The 14732-nt window shown below is 45.0% G+C and overlaps 1 protein-coding gene and 1 long non-coding RNA gene across 4 annotated transcripts in view; one reads left to right on the top strand and one right to left on the bottom strand.

Moving 5' to 3' along the window:
• edil3a (EGF like and discoidin domains 3a) overlaps positions 1-14732 on the bottom strand; it is a 130817-nt gene that overhangs the window by 40742 nt on the left and 75343 nt on the right. For all 3 annotated transcript variants that reach the window (XM_026188922.2, XM_026188921.2, XM_080309138.1), the window contains one exon: positions 14513-14694. In XM_026188922.2, coding sequence (XP_026044707.1) covers positions 14513-14694 — 182 coding nt within the window. The remainder of the gene's footprint in view (positions 1-14512; positions 14695-14732) is intronic.
• On the top strand, positions 4166-4601 carry LOC145432357 (uncharacterized). The gene is made up of 2 exons (XR_013912642.1): positions 4166-4313; positions 4501-4601. It is a non-coding gene; the product is annotated as an uncharacterized LOC145432357 (long non-coding RNA).

Genomic DNA, 14732 nt, shown 5'->3' with positions numbered 1-14732 from the left:
GGAGAAATGTCACAGCTAAACCGATGAATCAGTTTGCACATTCGCAACTTAATGCAAATGCAGAGCCGTTTGATATGCCACAAGCCAACTTAAGGTCACAACCAAGAGAAAGCAAACAGGAAGATAGTACCACAACATTGGCCCAAGCTCTAGCTGAGTCCATTCACATAAGTCGCCTACCAGTACCAGAACCTACAGTCTTCAACGGAGATCCTCTCAAGTACAAGGATTGGAAAATGTCGTTTCAAATGCTGATAGACAGAAAGAACATCCCAGTGAATGAAAAGATTTACTATCTTCACAAGTATGTTGGAGGACCGGCGAGAAAGGCTGTTGAGAGTTATTTTCTGTTGGGAACAGAGCGTGCTTATTACTCAGCATGGAACATTTTGGAGGAAAGATATGGAAGTTCATTTGTAATCACCAAAGCTTTCAGAGATAAGTTGACATCATGGCCAAGGATTGGGAACAAGGATAGCATTGAACTTCGAGAATTTTCAGATTTTCTCAGAGGATGTGAAGCGGCCATGCTTCAGGTTAAAGGTCTTGAAGTTTTGAATGACTGCAATGAGAATCAGAGAATGCTAAGCAAGCTACCTGATTGGTTGTCAGCAAGATGGAATCGAAAGGTCATTGAAATTGAAGAACAAGATGGTTCCTTTCCAACATTTAGCCACTTTGTTGACTTCATTGCGAGAGAAGCCAAGATTGCGTGCAATCCAGTAACATCGCTTCATGCACTCAAAGCAGGTGACTCAGAGAAAATGAAATCTTTCAAGACAAGAAGTGTTGGAGCAAAGGTGCTAGTGAGTGCTGCAGAAGAGACGTCCAACACAAAAAAATGTGTGTTTTGTGAAAACTCAAATCATAGCATTCACACATGTAGGAAGTTTATGGACAAGGTCTTGAGTGAAAGAGTCAAATTTGTGCAAACTAAGGGACTGTGCTTTGGATGTCTAGGCTTTGGACACCAATCAAAGAAATGTGAAAAGAGAAAGATGTGTGACACATGTAAAGGGAAACACCCGACATGTTTGCATGAGGAACGAGACAAAACCTCAAAGAAAAGGAAAGAAAAGGAAAGTGACAAGGAACCACAAATGAAAGAGATGGAAGGCAATAAAGAGAGTAGAGAAACCAAACCCAAGGAAGCACCAAGTGAAGCAATATCAAACCGTGTGATTCAAAGTGACAGAAGTAATCTCACATCTACAATCATTCCAGTTTGGTTATCCACAACAAGCAATCCTGAACATGAGATTCTTCTCTATGCTCTTCTTGATAGCCAAAGTGACACGACATTCGTCTTGAAGGAAAAGGCAGATGCTCTGGATGCAGAGAAGGAATGTGTGCAGTTAAAGCTCTCGACAATGTCTTCTAAAGACACTTTAGTACCAAGTCAAAGGCTGTCTGGGTTACAGGTCAGAGGTTTCTCTTCTTCAAGGAGAATTCCTCTTCCTGTGACATACACAAGAGAGTTTATTCCTGCGAATTTGAGTCATATTCCCACACAAAGGACAGCAAGAGCGTGGCCACACTTAGAGCACCTGGCTGAAGAAATCGCTCCACTGATTGAATGTGACGTAGGCCTGCTCATTGGTTACAATTGTTCACAAGTGTTGGTACCCAGAGAAGTTGTGGCGGGAAAAGATAATGAACCTTTTGCCCAAAGAACAGACCTTGGCTGGACAATAGTTGGAGGAGCTAATCCATGTGTTGACTATGGGGATGCCATAGGATGTAGCCACAAGATCATTGTCAAGGAAGTGACACCCAATCAGTCAGCTGAGCAGTTGGTCAAAGAAGTGCAATACGTCTGTCGCACACAAGTCAAAGAGGTGGTCACATCTGCAGATGTAATTAAAGTGCTCGAGTCCGACTTCAATGAAAGAAAGGTGGAAGATTCACACTTCTCACAAGAAGATTTAAGGTTCATCTCCATAATGGAAGAAGGAGTGAAGATGAAAGCAGATGGACACTGTGAGTTACCTTTGCCATTTAAGGAAGACAGACCAAGTCTGGCAAACAACCGGAGCTGTGCAGAACACAGACTCAAAAATTTGAAGAGAAGATTTGAGAAGGACAAGCAATACCACAAAGACTACACAGAGTTCATGAGAGAGACTATAGAGCGTGGTGATGCAGAAAGAGTTCCCTCTGTAGACCTGGACAAAGGCCCTGCCTGGTACATTCCACACCATGGAGTGTATCATCCTCAAAAGCCTGGCAAAATAAGAGTGGTGTTTGATTGTTCAGCAAAGTACGGAGGGGTGTCCTTGAACGACTACCTGCTTACAGGGCCAGAGTTAACCAACTCTCTAGTGGGGGTCCTGTGCCGATTTCGAAAAGGTCCAGTTGCAGTGATGTGCGACATTGAGCGCATGTTTCATCAATTCAGAGTCAGAGAAGAAGATCAAAATTACTTTCGCTTCTTGTGGTGGGACAATGGAGACTTCAACTCTACTCCATCTGTCTATCGCATGCGCGTACACTTGTTTGGAGCTGCTTCTTCCCCTGCCTGTGCGAACTTTGGTCTCAAGTATATTGCTGCACAAGGTCAAGGCAAGTTCAGTGAAGCTACCATAAGATTCATTGAGCGAAATTTTTATGTGGACGATGGTCTTATCAGTTTCCACTCAGAAGAAGAGGCAATTCGTTTGGTGAAGGAAGCAAAGGAACTTTGCAGCACAGGAGGCTTGCGACTTCACAAGTTTGTTTCAAACAGTAAGCAAGTGCTTAATTCGCTACCGGAAGAAGATTGTGCAGAAACAGTAAGAAAGGACTTGTCACTGGGCGAGCAACAAATTGAAAGAGCCCTAGGTGTCAAATGGTGCATCGACTCGGATTATTTCCAGTTTCGAGTAGTTGTGAACGAGCAGCCACTTTCCAGAAGAGGAGTGTTGTCCACAGTAGCCTCTATTTACGATCCACTTGGCTTTGTGGCACCTTTTGTTCTACTTGGGAAGCAGATACTACAGCAAATGTGTCGAGAGAAAGCAGATTGGGACGAACCACTCACAAGCGATCTGAAGTCACGGTGGGAGTCCTGGTTGTTGGATCTAAAAATTCTAGCAGATGTCAAAATTGACAGATGTTACGTGCCAAAAGATTTTCAAACAGTTCAGAAGTACGAGCTTCACCATTTCTCAGACGCAAGTGTTTCAGGGTATGGTGTTTGTACGTACCTGAGAGCTGTCAGTGAAGCAGGACAAGTCCACTGCGCTCTTGTCTTTGCCAAGTCCAGAGTAGCACCCACGAAGGTTACTACGGTGCCACGATTGGAGCTGTCTGCAGCAGTTGTAGCAGTGCGGATTAGTGACATGCTCAAAGCAGAGTTGGAGCTAGAAGATGCTCAAGAATTCTTCTGGACAGATTCTCAAGTTGTCTTGGGATATATCAACAACGATGCGAGACGTTTCCATGTTTTCGTTGCAAATCGCATTCAGCGTATTAAGGAAAGCACTCAACCGATGCAATGGAAGTTTGTGGTATCAGATCTCAATCCAGCAGACCATGCCTCGCGCGGACTGAAGGCCAAAGACCTCATTACCTCCAACTGGTTTAGTGGTCCAAGTTTTCTTTGGCAAGAGAAACTTCCCCACGAAGAAGTCACAGTGGGGAAACTTGATGCAGAGGATCCAGAAGTGGCACAAAACAAACAGAAATGCAAAGATCAATGACATAGTGATCGTACAAGATGACCAAGCATCAAGAAACGACTGGAAGTTGGCCAAAGTTGTTGCCATACACCCGAGTGAAGATGGATGTATACGCAAAGTACAACTGTTAATGAGTGACTCATTGTTAGATGACCATGGAAAGAGACTGAGTAAACCAGTTCTACTTGACAGACCTATACACAAGACTGTGACACTATTAGAAGCAGATTAGTTTACATTTCATAAGTTCATAGGTGGAAATCACAAGTGATTTGGTGGGAGTGTAGCTGCCATCATAGGCAACTCTCGCATTTAAGTTCATTTTATTAGATATGTAAGGTTGAAACAATTAGTAGTTGAAATATTAAGAAATAAATCAATAGTAATTCATGTTTTGTTCATTGGATTTATATGTTTAAATGTGTTATTTTTACTAATTGTGCAATTAGATAGGAACCTTTTCTATAGTTCCGTCTGTTGTTGCTAAGAGGGTATTTTTGGCTGGCACACTCAGCAAGCTAATTGAGACGAGCCACGAGGTTTGCACGTCCACAGTAAGATAGTAAATAGTAAGATAAATAAAAGAGTGCCTTTTTTGGACCTCCCCACGATGTAAGGATTAAAGTTTTATTCCCTTTGAGTGAGGCCAATGAGGTAAATGTTTTCTTTTGTTTATTTTCATTGTATGTAAATATGCTAGTGTTGCGTGATATTCTAGTGCAATTACCGCAGTGTGAGGTGTAATGTGTATTTTATTGATTATTTTGTTGGAATGTTTCGCCATATATAATGCTTAGGGGCTTTATTAAGAATATTCATTTAAGTTTGTATTTCTTTTTAGTTCTGACGGCATTGTATCGGCTGTGGTTGGACATCATTACAAGTTAAGGCATGTCGAAGAATCCTCCTGTCCGAAATAAATGTCAGTTAAAACACAAGGAACAAGTTGAGCTTTATTACGACTCGAGGGGAGTAACACAATGCATCCCATGATGCATTGAGTTTTTCCTTTCGAGTCACCTTTCTCACTCACTATGTGTTAATAGACCTCTCTGCATTGAATCATATCTGTTATTAACCTCTGTCTCTCTTCCACAGCATGTCTTTTATCCTGTCTTCCTTCTCTCACTCCAACCGGTCGCAGCAGATGGCCGCCCCTCCCTGAGCCTGGTTCTGCCGGAGGTTTCTTCCTGTTAAAAGGGAGTTTTTCCTTCCCACTGTTGCCAAAGTGCTTGCTCATAGGGGGTCATATGATTGTTGGGTTTTTCTCTGTATCTATGAAGCGCCTTGAGGCGACTTATGTTGTGATTTGGCGCTATATAAATAAAATTGAATTGAATTGAATTGAATTGTATTTTTGAGGAATAATTTTATTATTGAACAACAACCATGTTCTCAATGAACCCAAAAAACTTATTAATATCAAAGCTGAATGTTTTTGGAAGTAGTTTTTAGTTTGTCTTTAGTTTTAGCTATTTTAGGGGGATATCTGTGTGTACAGGTGACTATTACTGTGCATAATTATTAGGCAACTTAACAAAAAACAAATATATACCCATTCAATTGTTTATTTTCACCATCCATCCATCCATCTTCATCCGCTTTGTCCGGGGCCGGGTCGCGGGGGCAGCAGCCTAAGCAAAGAGGCCCAGACCTCCCTCTCCCCAGCCACCTCCTCCAGCTTATCCGGGGGAATACCAAGGCGTTCCCAGGCCAGCCGAGAGATATAATCTCTCCAGCATGTCCTGGGTCTGCCCCGGGGCCTCCTCCCGGTGGGACATGCCTGGAACACCTCACCCAGGAGGCGCCCAGGGGGCATCCTTGTCAGATACCCGAACCACCTCAGCTGGCTCCTTTCGATGTGGAGCAGCAGCTGCTCTACTCTGAGCCCTTCCTGGATGGCCGAACTTCTCACCCTATCTCTAAGGGAGAGGCCAGCCACCCTTCGGAGGAAGCTCATTTCTGCCGCTTGTATCCGCGATCTCGTTCTTTCGGTCACTACCCACAGCTCGTGGCCATAGGTGAGGGTAGGGACGTAGATCGACCGGTAAATTGAGAGCTTCGCTTTTACACTCAGCTCCCTCTTCACCACGACGGACCGGTGCAGCGTCCGCATTACTGCAGCTGCAGCCCCAATCCGTCTGTCGATCTCCGGCTCCCTTCTCCCTTCTCTCGCGAACAAGACCCCGAGATACTTGAACTCCTCCACTTGTGGCAGGAACTCATCCCCGACCCGGAGTGGGCACTCCACCCTTTTCCGGCTGAGAACCATGGCCTCAGATTTGGAGGTGCTGATCCTCATTCCCGCTGCTTCACACTCGGCTGCGAACCGTTCCAGTGCGAGCTGGAGGCCTTCACCCGATGAAGCCAACAGAACCACATCATCTGCAAAAATCAGAGATGAGATTCTGAGGCCACCAAAGCGAAAGCCGTCCGCCACTTGGCTGCGCATAGAAATCCTGTCCATAAAAATTATGAACAGAACCGGAGACAAAGGGCAGCCCTGGCGAAGCCCATCACCCACCGGGAACGAGTCCGACTTATTGCCGGCAATGCGAACCAAGCTCTTGCAACGGTTGTATAGGGATCGAATGGCCCGTAGCAATGGGCCAGACACCCCATATTCCCGCAACACCTCCCACAGGACACCCCGAGGGACACGGTCGAATGCCTTCTCCAAGTCCACAAAACACATGTAGACTGGTTGGGCAAACTCCCATGCACCCTCAAGTATCCTGGAGAGGATAAAGAGCTGGTCCAGTGTTCCGCGACCAGGACGAAAACCGCATTGTTCCTCCTGTATCCGAGGTTCGACTAACGGACGAACTCTCCTTTCCAGCACCCTGGCATAGACTTTCCCAGGGAGGCTGAGGAGTGTGATCCCCCTGTAGTTGGAACACACCCTCCGGTCCCCTTTCTTAAAGATGGGGACCACCACCCCGGTCTGCCAGTCCACAGGTACTGCCCCTGATCTCCACGCAACATTGCAGAGGCGTGTCAACCAGGACAGCCCTACAATGTCCAGAGCCTTCAGGAACTCGGGGCGGACCTCATCAACACCAGGGGCTCTGCCACCAAGGAGTTGTTTAACTGCCTCAGTGACCTCGCCCCCGGAAATTGGCGGGTCATTCCCCTCATCCCCAGACTCTGCTTCCTCCTCGGAAGACGTGTCAGTGGGATTAAGGAGGTCCTCGAAGTATTCCTTCCACCGCCTGACAATTTTCTCAGTCGACGTCAGCAGCGCTCCGCCAGCACTATACACAGTGCAGGTAGAGCACCGCTTTCCCCTCCTGAGACGTCTGACGGTTTGCCAGAATCTCTTCGAGGCAGTCCGAAAGTCTTTTTCCATGGCCTCTCCGAACTCCTCCCACACCCGAGTTTTTGCTTCAGCCACTGCCCGAGCCGCATTCCGCTTGGCCTGTCGATACCTGTCGGCTGCCTCCGGAGTCCCACAGGCTAACCAAGCCCGATAGGACTCCTTCTTCAGCCTGGTGGCTCCCTTCACCTCTGGTGTCCACCATTTGGTTCGGGGATTACCACCACGGCAGGCACCCACCACCTTGCGGCCGCAGCTCAATGCAGCAGCTTCGGCAATGGAGACTCTGAGTCCGAATGGACCATGTTCAATGTCCCCAGTCTCCCTCGGAATGCTGTCGAAGCTCTGCCGGAGGTGTGCGTTGAAGATCTCGCGGACTGGGGCCTCTGCTAGACGTTCCCAGCACACCCTCACTACGCGTTTAGGTGCACCAGGTCTGTCCAGCGTCCTCCCCCGCCACCTGATCCAACTCACCACCAGGTGGTGATCAGTTGACAGCTCAGCCCCTCTTTTTACCCGAGTGTCCAGAACATATGGTCGCAGGTCTGCTGATACGATTACAAAATCGATCATCGACCTACGGCCTAGAGCGTCCTGGTGCCACGTGCACTTATGGACACTCTTATGTTCGAACAGGGTGTTCGTTATGGCCAAACTGTGGTTAGCACAGAAGTCCAATAACAGAGCACCGCTCGGGTTCAGATCAGGGAGGCCGTTCCTCCCAATCACGCCCCTCCAGGCCTCGCTGTCGTTACCCACGTGAGCATTGAAGTCTCCCAGCAGGACAACAGAGTCTCCAGGTGGAGCACCCTCCAGCACCCCCCCCCAGGGACTCTAAGAAGGCTGGGTACTCTGAACTGCCACTCGGCGCATAAGCGCAGATGACAGTCAGGACCCGTTCCCCGACCCTAAGGCGCAGGGAACAAACCCTCTCGTCCACCGGGAAAAACCCCAACGTACCGGCAGCAAGCCGAGGGGATATTAGGATACCCACCCCAGCCCGCCACCTCTCACCAGGGGCAACTCCAGACTGAGACAGAGTCCAGCCCCTCTCCAGGAGACTGGTTCCAGAGCCCAAGCCATGTGTAGAGGTGAGCCCGACTATATCTAGCCGGTACCTCTCAACCTCACGCACTAACTCAGGCTCCTTCCCCACCAGAGAGGTGACATTCCATGTCCCTATTGCCAGTCTTGGCAGCCGGGGGTCAGTCCGCCAGGGCCTCCGCTCCTGGCCGCCACCCGGCACACAATGCACCCGACCCCTATGGCGCCTCCTGCGGGTGGTGGGCCTGCGGGAGGATGGGCCCATGTCTCCTCTTCGGGCTGTGCCCGGCCGGACCCCATGGACTAAGGCCCGGCCACCAGACGCTCGCCCTCGGGCACCCTCCCCGGGCCTGGCTCCAGGGCGGGGCCCCGGTAACCCTATCCCGGGCAGGGTAAACTGTTCCCTCGGTGTCCTTTTCATAAGGGTCTTATGAATCGCTCTTTGTCTGGTCCCTCACCCAGGGCCAATTTGCCATGGGAGACCCTACCAGGGGGCAAAAGTCCCCAGACAACATAGCCCCTGGGATCCCTGGGACACACAAACCCCTCCACCACGATAAGGTAGCGATTCAAGGAGGGGTTTATTTTCACCAGTGAAACCAATATAACATCTCCACATTCACAAATATACATTTCTGACATTCAAAAACAAAACAAAAACAAATCAGCGACCAATATAGCCACCTTTCTGTGCAAGGACACTCAAAAGCCTGCCATCCATGGATTCTGTCAGTGTTTTGATCTGTTCACCATCAACATTGCGTGCAGCAGCAACCACAGCCTCCCAGACACTGTTCAGAGAGGTGTACTGTTTTCCCTCCTTGTAAATCTCACATTTGATGATGGACCACAGGTTCTCAATGGGGTTCAGATCAGGTGAACAAGGTGGCCATGTCATTAGTTTTTCTTCTTTTATACCCTTTCTTGCCAGCCACGCTGTGGAGTACTTGGACGCGTGTGATGGAGCATTGTCCTGCATGAAAATCATGTTTTTCTTGAAGGATGCAGACTTCTTCCTGTACCACTGCTTGAAGAAGGTGTCTTCCAGAAACTGGCAGTAGGACTGGGAGTTGAGCTTGACTCCATCCTCAACCCGAAAAGGCCCCACAAGCTCATCTTTGATGATACCAGCCCAAACCAGTACTCCACCTCCACCTTGCTGGCGTCTGAGTCGGACTGGAGCTCTCTGCCCTTTACCAATCCAGCCACGGGCCCATCCATCTGGCCCATCAAGACTCACTCTCATTTCATCAGTCCATAAAACCTTAGAAAAACCAGTCTTGAGATATTTCTTGGCCCAGTCTTGACGTTTCAGCTTGTGTGTCTTGTTCAGTGGTGGTCGTCTTTCAGCCTTTCTTACCTTGACCATGTCTCTGAGTATTGCACACCTTGTGCTTTTGGGCACTCCAGTGATGTTGCAGCTCTGAAATATGGCCAAACTGGTGGCAAGTGGCATCTTGGCAGCTGCACGCTTGACTTTTCTCAGTTCATGGGCAGTTATTTTGCGCCTTGGCTTTTCCACACGCTTCAGAAGCTTTGCAATTTTGAGACTGCAGCATCCCTCTGCACGATATCTCACTATTTTTGACTTTTCTGAGCCTGTCAAGTCCTTCTTTTGACCCATTTTGCCAAAGGAAAGGACGTTGCCTAATAATTATGCACACCTGATATAGGGTGTTGATGTCATTAGACCACACCCCTTCTCATTACAGAGATGCACATCACCTAATATGCTTAATTGGTAGTAGGCTTTCGAGCCTATACAGCTTGGAGTAAGACAACATGCATGAAGAGGATGATGTGGACAAAATACTCATTTGCCTAATAATTCTGCACTCCCTGTATGTTGTTAAGACCACTAATTATTCCACACACAGAATATTCATACCAACAAGCAAAACATCACACACATGCGTACACACAGGCATACAAAGGTCAGGCAAAATATACCCCTTGTTGATTACATGCTGAGATCAGAACTGCGGAGGGAATTGCAACAATATTGTAACAATTAGACTGCCCTTGAAGCTACCTAACAGCCCTGTGGCACCACTGCTTAAAAATGCATGTGAGCAAACGCACACGCAGTCAAGCACACTTGGCTACACATATTTAAAAAGCTTCTTCTTTATCCTTGGCATCAGGAACAAATTTTAACCACAGTGCAGTCTTGAGCCACTCCTCATTTCTTTATGTTTTGCTTTGAAGGAACCAGACTTTCTTTTTTTAAAATAAGGTCTTTGGGCTTTCAGAAGGTCTTTAAGAGGTTTTCTTCGGACATTGGCTTATTTTTTAGTGATTTTCAATCTAGTCCTTGTACCCGAGCTCAGAAATCTCATGAGAAATGGTTTTAGTGGAAGGGATGATGTAAAACAAGCAATCCTTAAGAAGAGACCAGAGGAAGAAAGGTTATGGAAGGCCCAATAACTGGACTGAAAATCAGTGGCATCAGGTGCTATGGAGCAATGAATCCAAAATTAAAGTTTTTGGTTCAAAATGTCATAAATGAACACACAAAAGTGTAATCACATTTTGATCCATTAAACACAGCTAACAGGGATCTGAATGGCAAAAGCTTCATTTTTTCAGCATGACAGTGATACCAAACACACTGCCAATGTAGTAAAAGCATAGCTGGACAGAACAAACACACAATAAAACACAATCAGCCACAGATTGGCCTCTTCCGTGTCCAGATCTCAATATTACTAAAGCAGTGTGGGATCATCTTGACAGAGAACACAAAAAAGGCAGCTAACACCAAAAGAAGATCTTTGAATGTCCTTCAAGAAGCCTGGAGAACTAATCCTGAGGACTACTTAAAGAAATGACTATACATTTTGCCTAGAAGAGTTCAGGCAGTATTATACTAAATTAATGTAATGAATAAATAGATGCTGAACATTGACTTTCAAGTTTGTTAGAACTGTACAAACTCTGTTGTTGCCATTGTTGCTGTATTTTCATGTGTGTTTCAGTAAATGGCTGCACATATTCTATCCCTAGTAAATAAATACTATACTGCCAGAAAATATAAATAAATACAGGTTGGCTCAAGAGTGCTGAACATCAGCATCTCTTTGTTCTTTCTTTCTTGTTTTTTATTTCAGTAATGTTTAGTGTGTACAGTAATCAAACTTTATATTCTTTAACACAATCATAACTATATTAAAGTGCCAACTTATAGGCCAACAAAAGCCAGCAGTAGCTGGTGATATACAAGCACGTTATTGTATGTGAACAGATGGACATTGAAGAAGTTTAAATGATTTTAAATGGCAGGAAAACAAATCTTCACACCATTTATAAAGCACCTAAAGATCGAAGCACCACCGAGGTGTTGTAGCAGAAGCAGAAATAGGCAAGTTAACCACTGTGAGTGATTTGATGCTTCTCTGCTAAGGGATTGATGGCCGCCATACCACTGTTAGAAACTGCTAAATAACTCAGAGTACAAATCATGTTGTTGCTCTCAGTGCTAAAGGTGCAGCGGCAAGTTTAAGACCTCAAAATCTTAACTGGTTTTATCTAAGAGTTTGTTTTGGGAGGAAATCTCAGGCCTTTTAGTTCAAAGTCGTAACGTTCAAGCCTATGTGTCCAAAGGCTTTATTCAATTTAACCTCCGTGCAGTCATGCTGCGATTATAAAATAAACTGTGACAGAAAAACCTTTCTCAGGGTCACATTTCAACCACAGCAGACGGTAGAATGTTTTAATAACTGAGGTCACGCTGGAATGAAGAGGAAATAGCTTCTCAGATAGGAACAGAATTGAAGTCCAAGAATCTAAGCGTGTTCTATAAACAAAGAAATGTGTCCATACTGATGGAGATCTGCATTTTAATGTAATGTCATTAATTGCTTAACTGCAGGTGAAATATGTATAGACCCTTTTAGCCTTCACAAGTGATTTGTATTGTTTCATTCTTCCAGCACAGCCGGCTAAAGCTATATTTTGCTGATATTGGTGAGACCGGCAGCATATTTCCCTTGAGTGCTCAAATGCAATTTTATGTGTGAGCTAGAAGTGGCAAGGCTGTCTCACGGTACATAGATGTGTGAACAGTAGCGAGCTCACACTCACGCACAAATCAAAAACACACAAACCAACATAAATGCAAACAAAGGCATATGAAGTGCTTTGTCTGAAAATCTATGATGTATTATTCAAAATGCATTGCTCTGTGTACGGCTGATTCATTTGTTGAGATTTAGGGGGAAAGAGCTGAAACTGGCTGGCATCCAAACACATACTGTAGTACATTCTGCTCCAGAGTAAACCTTACAAATAGCCATACAAACCTGAAGTGTCTCCTGACGGGATTGTCATCTGTCAGTGTAACCTGCTTTGCATGACAGACATGTGAACAGTCACTCCACACTACAAAAGCACACCACCGACTCCTTAGCATAATCCCAAAACACTGACATGACTGTATACCTCTGTACTCACATCCCAATTATCCAGGCCCTATGTAGAAACACACAATGCCTACAGCACCCTGCGTAGCATCCCACATGGCATCATTAAAGTCAAACAAGCTGCCTGAATGTTTGATGTGCCGCTCTCCTCACCCTCTCCATGTGCCAGGGCTCTCTTCTCTCAATCATCTCTTTCTTTCTTTTTTTTACAAATCCATTTTTGTCCTGTCTTATTTTTCTCTTGTTGTTACATACAGCTTCACTTTCTCCATCACACTGTCATGGTGTTTTTCGATTATACTTTGTTCACGGTTCATTGTCTGTTTCTCTTATATCTGACAACAGCGTGCTTCAAAGTTTGCTGTCTGTCATCACAGTACAGAGTGAGAGGAATGTAATGTGAGAAAAAAAACACCTTATTTCCAAAATAGTTCATTATTACTATTGATCTCTATTACTGGAGCCTGACCGATGTATCTGCAGGGGTCATCGGCCATTATTAGCTATTTAAAGATACCTGCACTTATAATAGCCATTAAAGGAACATTTAAAAAATAAAGAAGAGACCAGAGAAAGACCTGTTAACCAAGGTGTGAATTCTGATATCGAATAGTCTGTCCACTAGCGAGGCCTCTGCAACTTCTCAGATGGAAACGTGTTTGCATAGCTGCAAACACAACAACCAGCTGATCTGAGCAGAGTCGGGCAACGCGTAAATTAATAATCCACAACTTGTTCTGAATATAAAATGGTATTAAACATGTTTTGTGTGTCTGATACGAAATAAAAATTATTGGCCAATATATCGCATGTTTAGATCACCAAATATCGGTATTGGTATCCGCCTTAAAAATCCTATATAACTCAGAGTCTATTTATGAAGAGTAGAAAATCTTGAGTTGAGCGCAAATCCAGATATCAGAACTGTTTTCATGTGCTAGAGCTGTTTTAGAATGAATTTTTGCTATAAATCCAAAGAAATAAATCCATTTCCTCTTAGGTCAGTTTACATTTTGGGTAATAATGATGCAAACATTTAAATACCATCACTTCACTCAGTGCAAAAAACTGCTCCCAGGCTCTTATCAGTACAATTTTGTAAGACTACACATTAATAAGATTTCCACAGTGCAGGACCAGAGAGGACAGAATCTATTGATATGATGTGCAGACATAATTCAGGATCAACAACTAATCCATGATATCGATCTGTCTATGCAGCTCTTTGACAGTAAGCACCGACTAATGGCACAGTGTGAAGGTTAACTATAACAAAGTCGGAGTAAGAGGAGGGTTTTGTGCCTCAGTGCTTTGCTGCTATAAACACACATTTTCATTTTACAATTATATGCTTGTTATTGACGAAATCCCTCTAGGTGGTTATACAAACACTCTAGGGTACAAAAGGACAAAAATACGAAGGGAATTGTTGAGCAGAATTCAATTAATCCTTTTTTTTCCCACGGATAACAAGAAAATTACTGTTTACAACACAGTTGAGTATAAATTTAAACATCAAACTTCTCTCGATAGCTCAGTAAAACATAAAACGCTTAACAAACAGAAACCAACAATACCTCTGAATAATTACAAAACAATGCAACAAAGTTTTGTCGGTAGGGGACTTTGCAAAAGTCAATTTCTGACAACAGATACAGTGGCAGCACAGCTACTATTGTGAGTAAATCACAATTCAAACAAAACAAGAGATGGTGCCGCTGAATAAAGATTTTAAAAAGTAAACGGTTTGCCACTTGATGTTGTTTCTCATGTTAAGCCAAACTGCAGCAGTATCTGTTCTACCCTACAGCTTAAACCTATGGTGAGTCTTTATTAAGAGCAAGCTAGCCATCAGTTTTACAGGATCTGTAATTAACTCCAAACCGCAAACACTTTATACTTACCATCAGCTACAAACAGGTGACGTGAAACACCAGGGATCCTCTAAATAATATAACACTAAACCATTTAAAGATCAAAAACAGGAATCTGTCTGTAACTGAGAGCTGAATTCATTTGCACTTGGCTGTGGCCCAACTTTATGTGGCGCCTGTCTTGTGACTGTGCTTTACCTGGATCCATGGCCATCTGTCATTTTCGGCTGCAGTCCAGGCATTGACCAGCCCCTTCTTGTTGAGCCTTGCAAAGTACGGGTACCACTTCTGTAGGCCAAAGAGAGCACGGTGGGTAGAAGAGGCCGTTATCTGTTGGTTGGAGATTATACCGCCCTCCATGCCCAGTGGGCCAGAGCATTCTGAGAGAACAGAGAGACAGAGAGAGGAAGCGATAGAT

The sequence above is a fragment of the Astatotilapia calliptera genome, chromosome 12 (assembly GCF_964374335.1).
Source record: "Astatotilapia calliptera chromosome 12, fAstCal68.1, whole genome shotgun sequence".
Lineage (NCBI taxonomy): Eukaryota > Metazoa > Chordata > Actinopteri > Cichliformes > Cichlidae > Astatotilapia > Astatotilapia calliptera.
The sequence above is the reverse complement of the archived record's forward strand: the minus strand, read 5'-3'. Positions and strand labels throughout refer to the sequence as shown.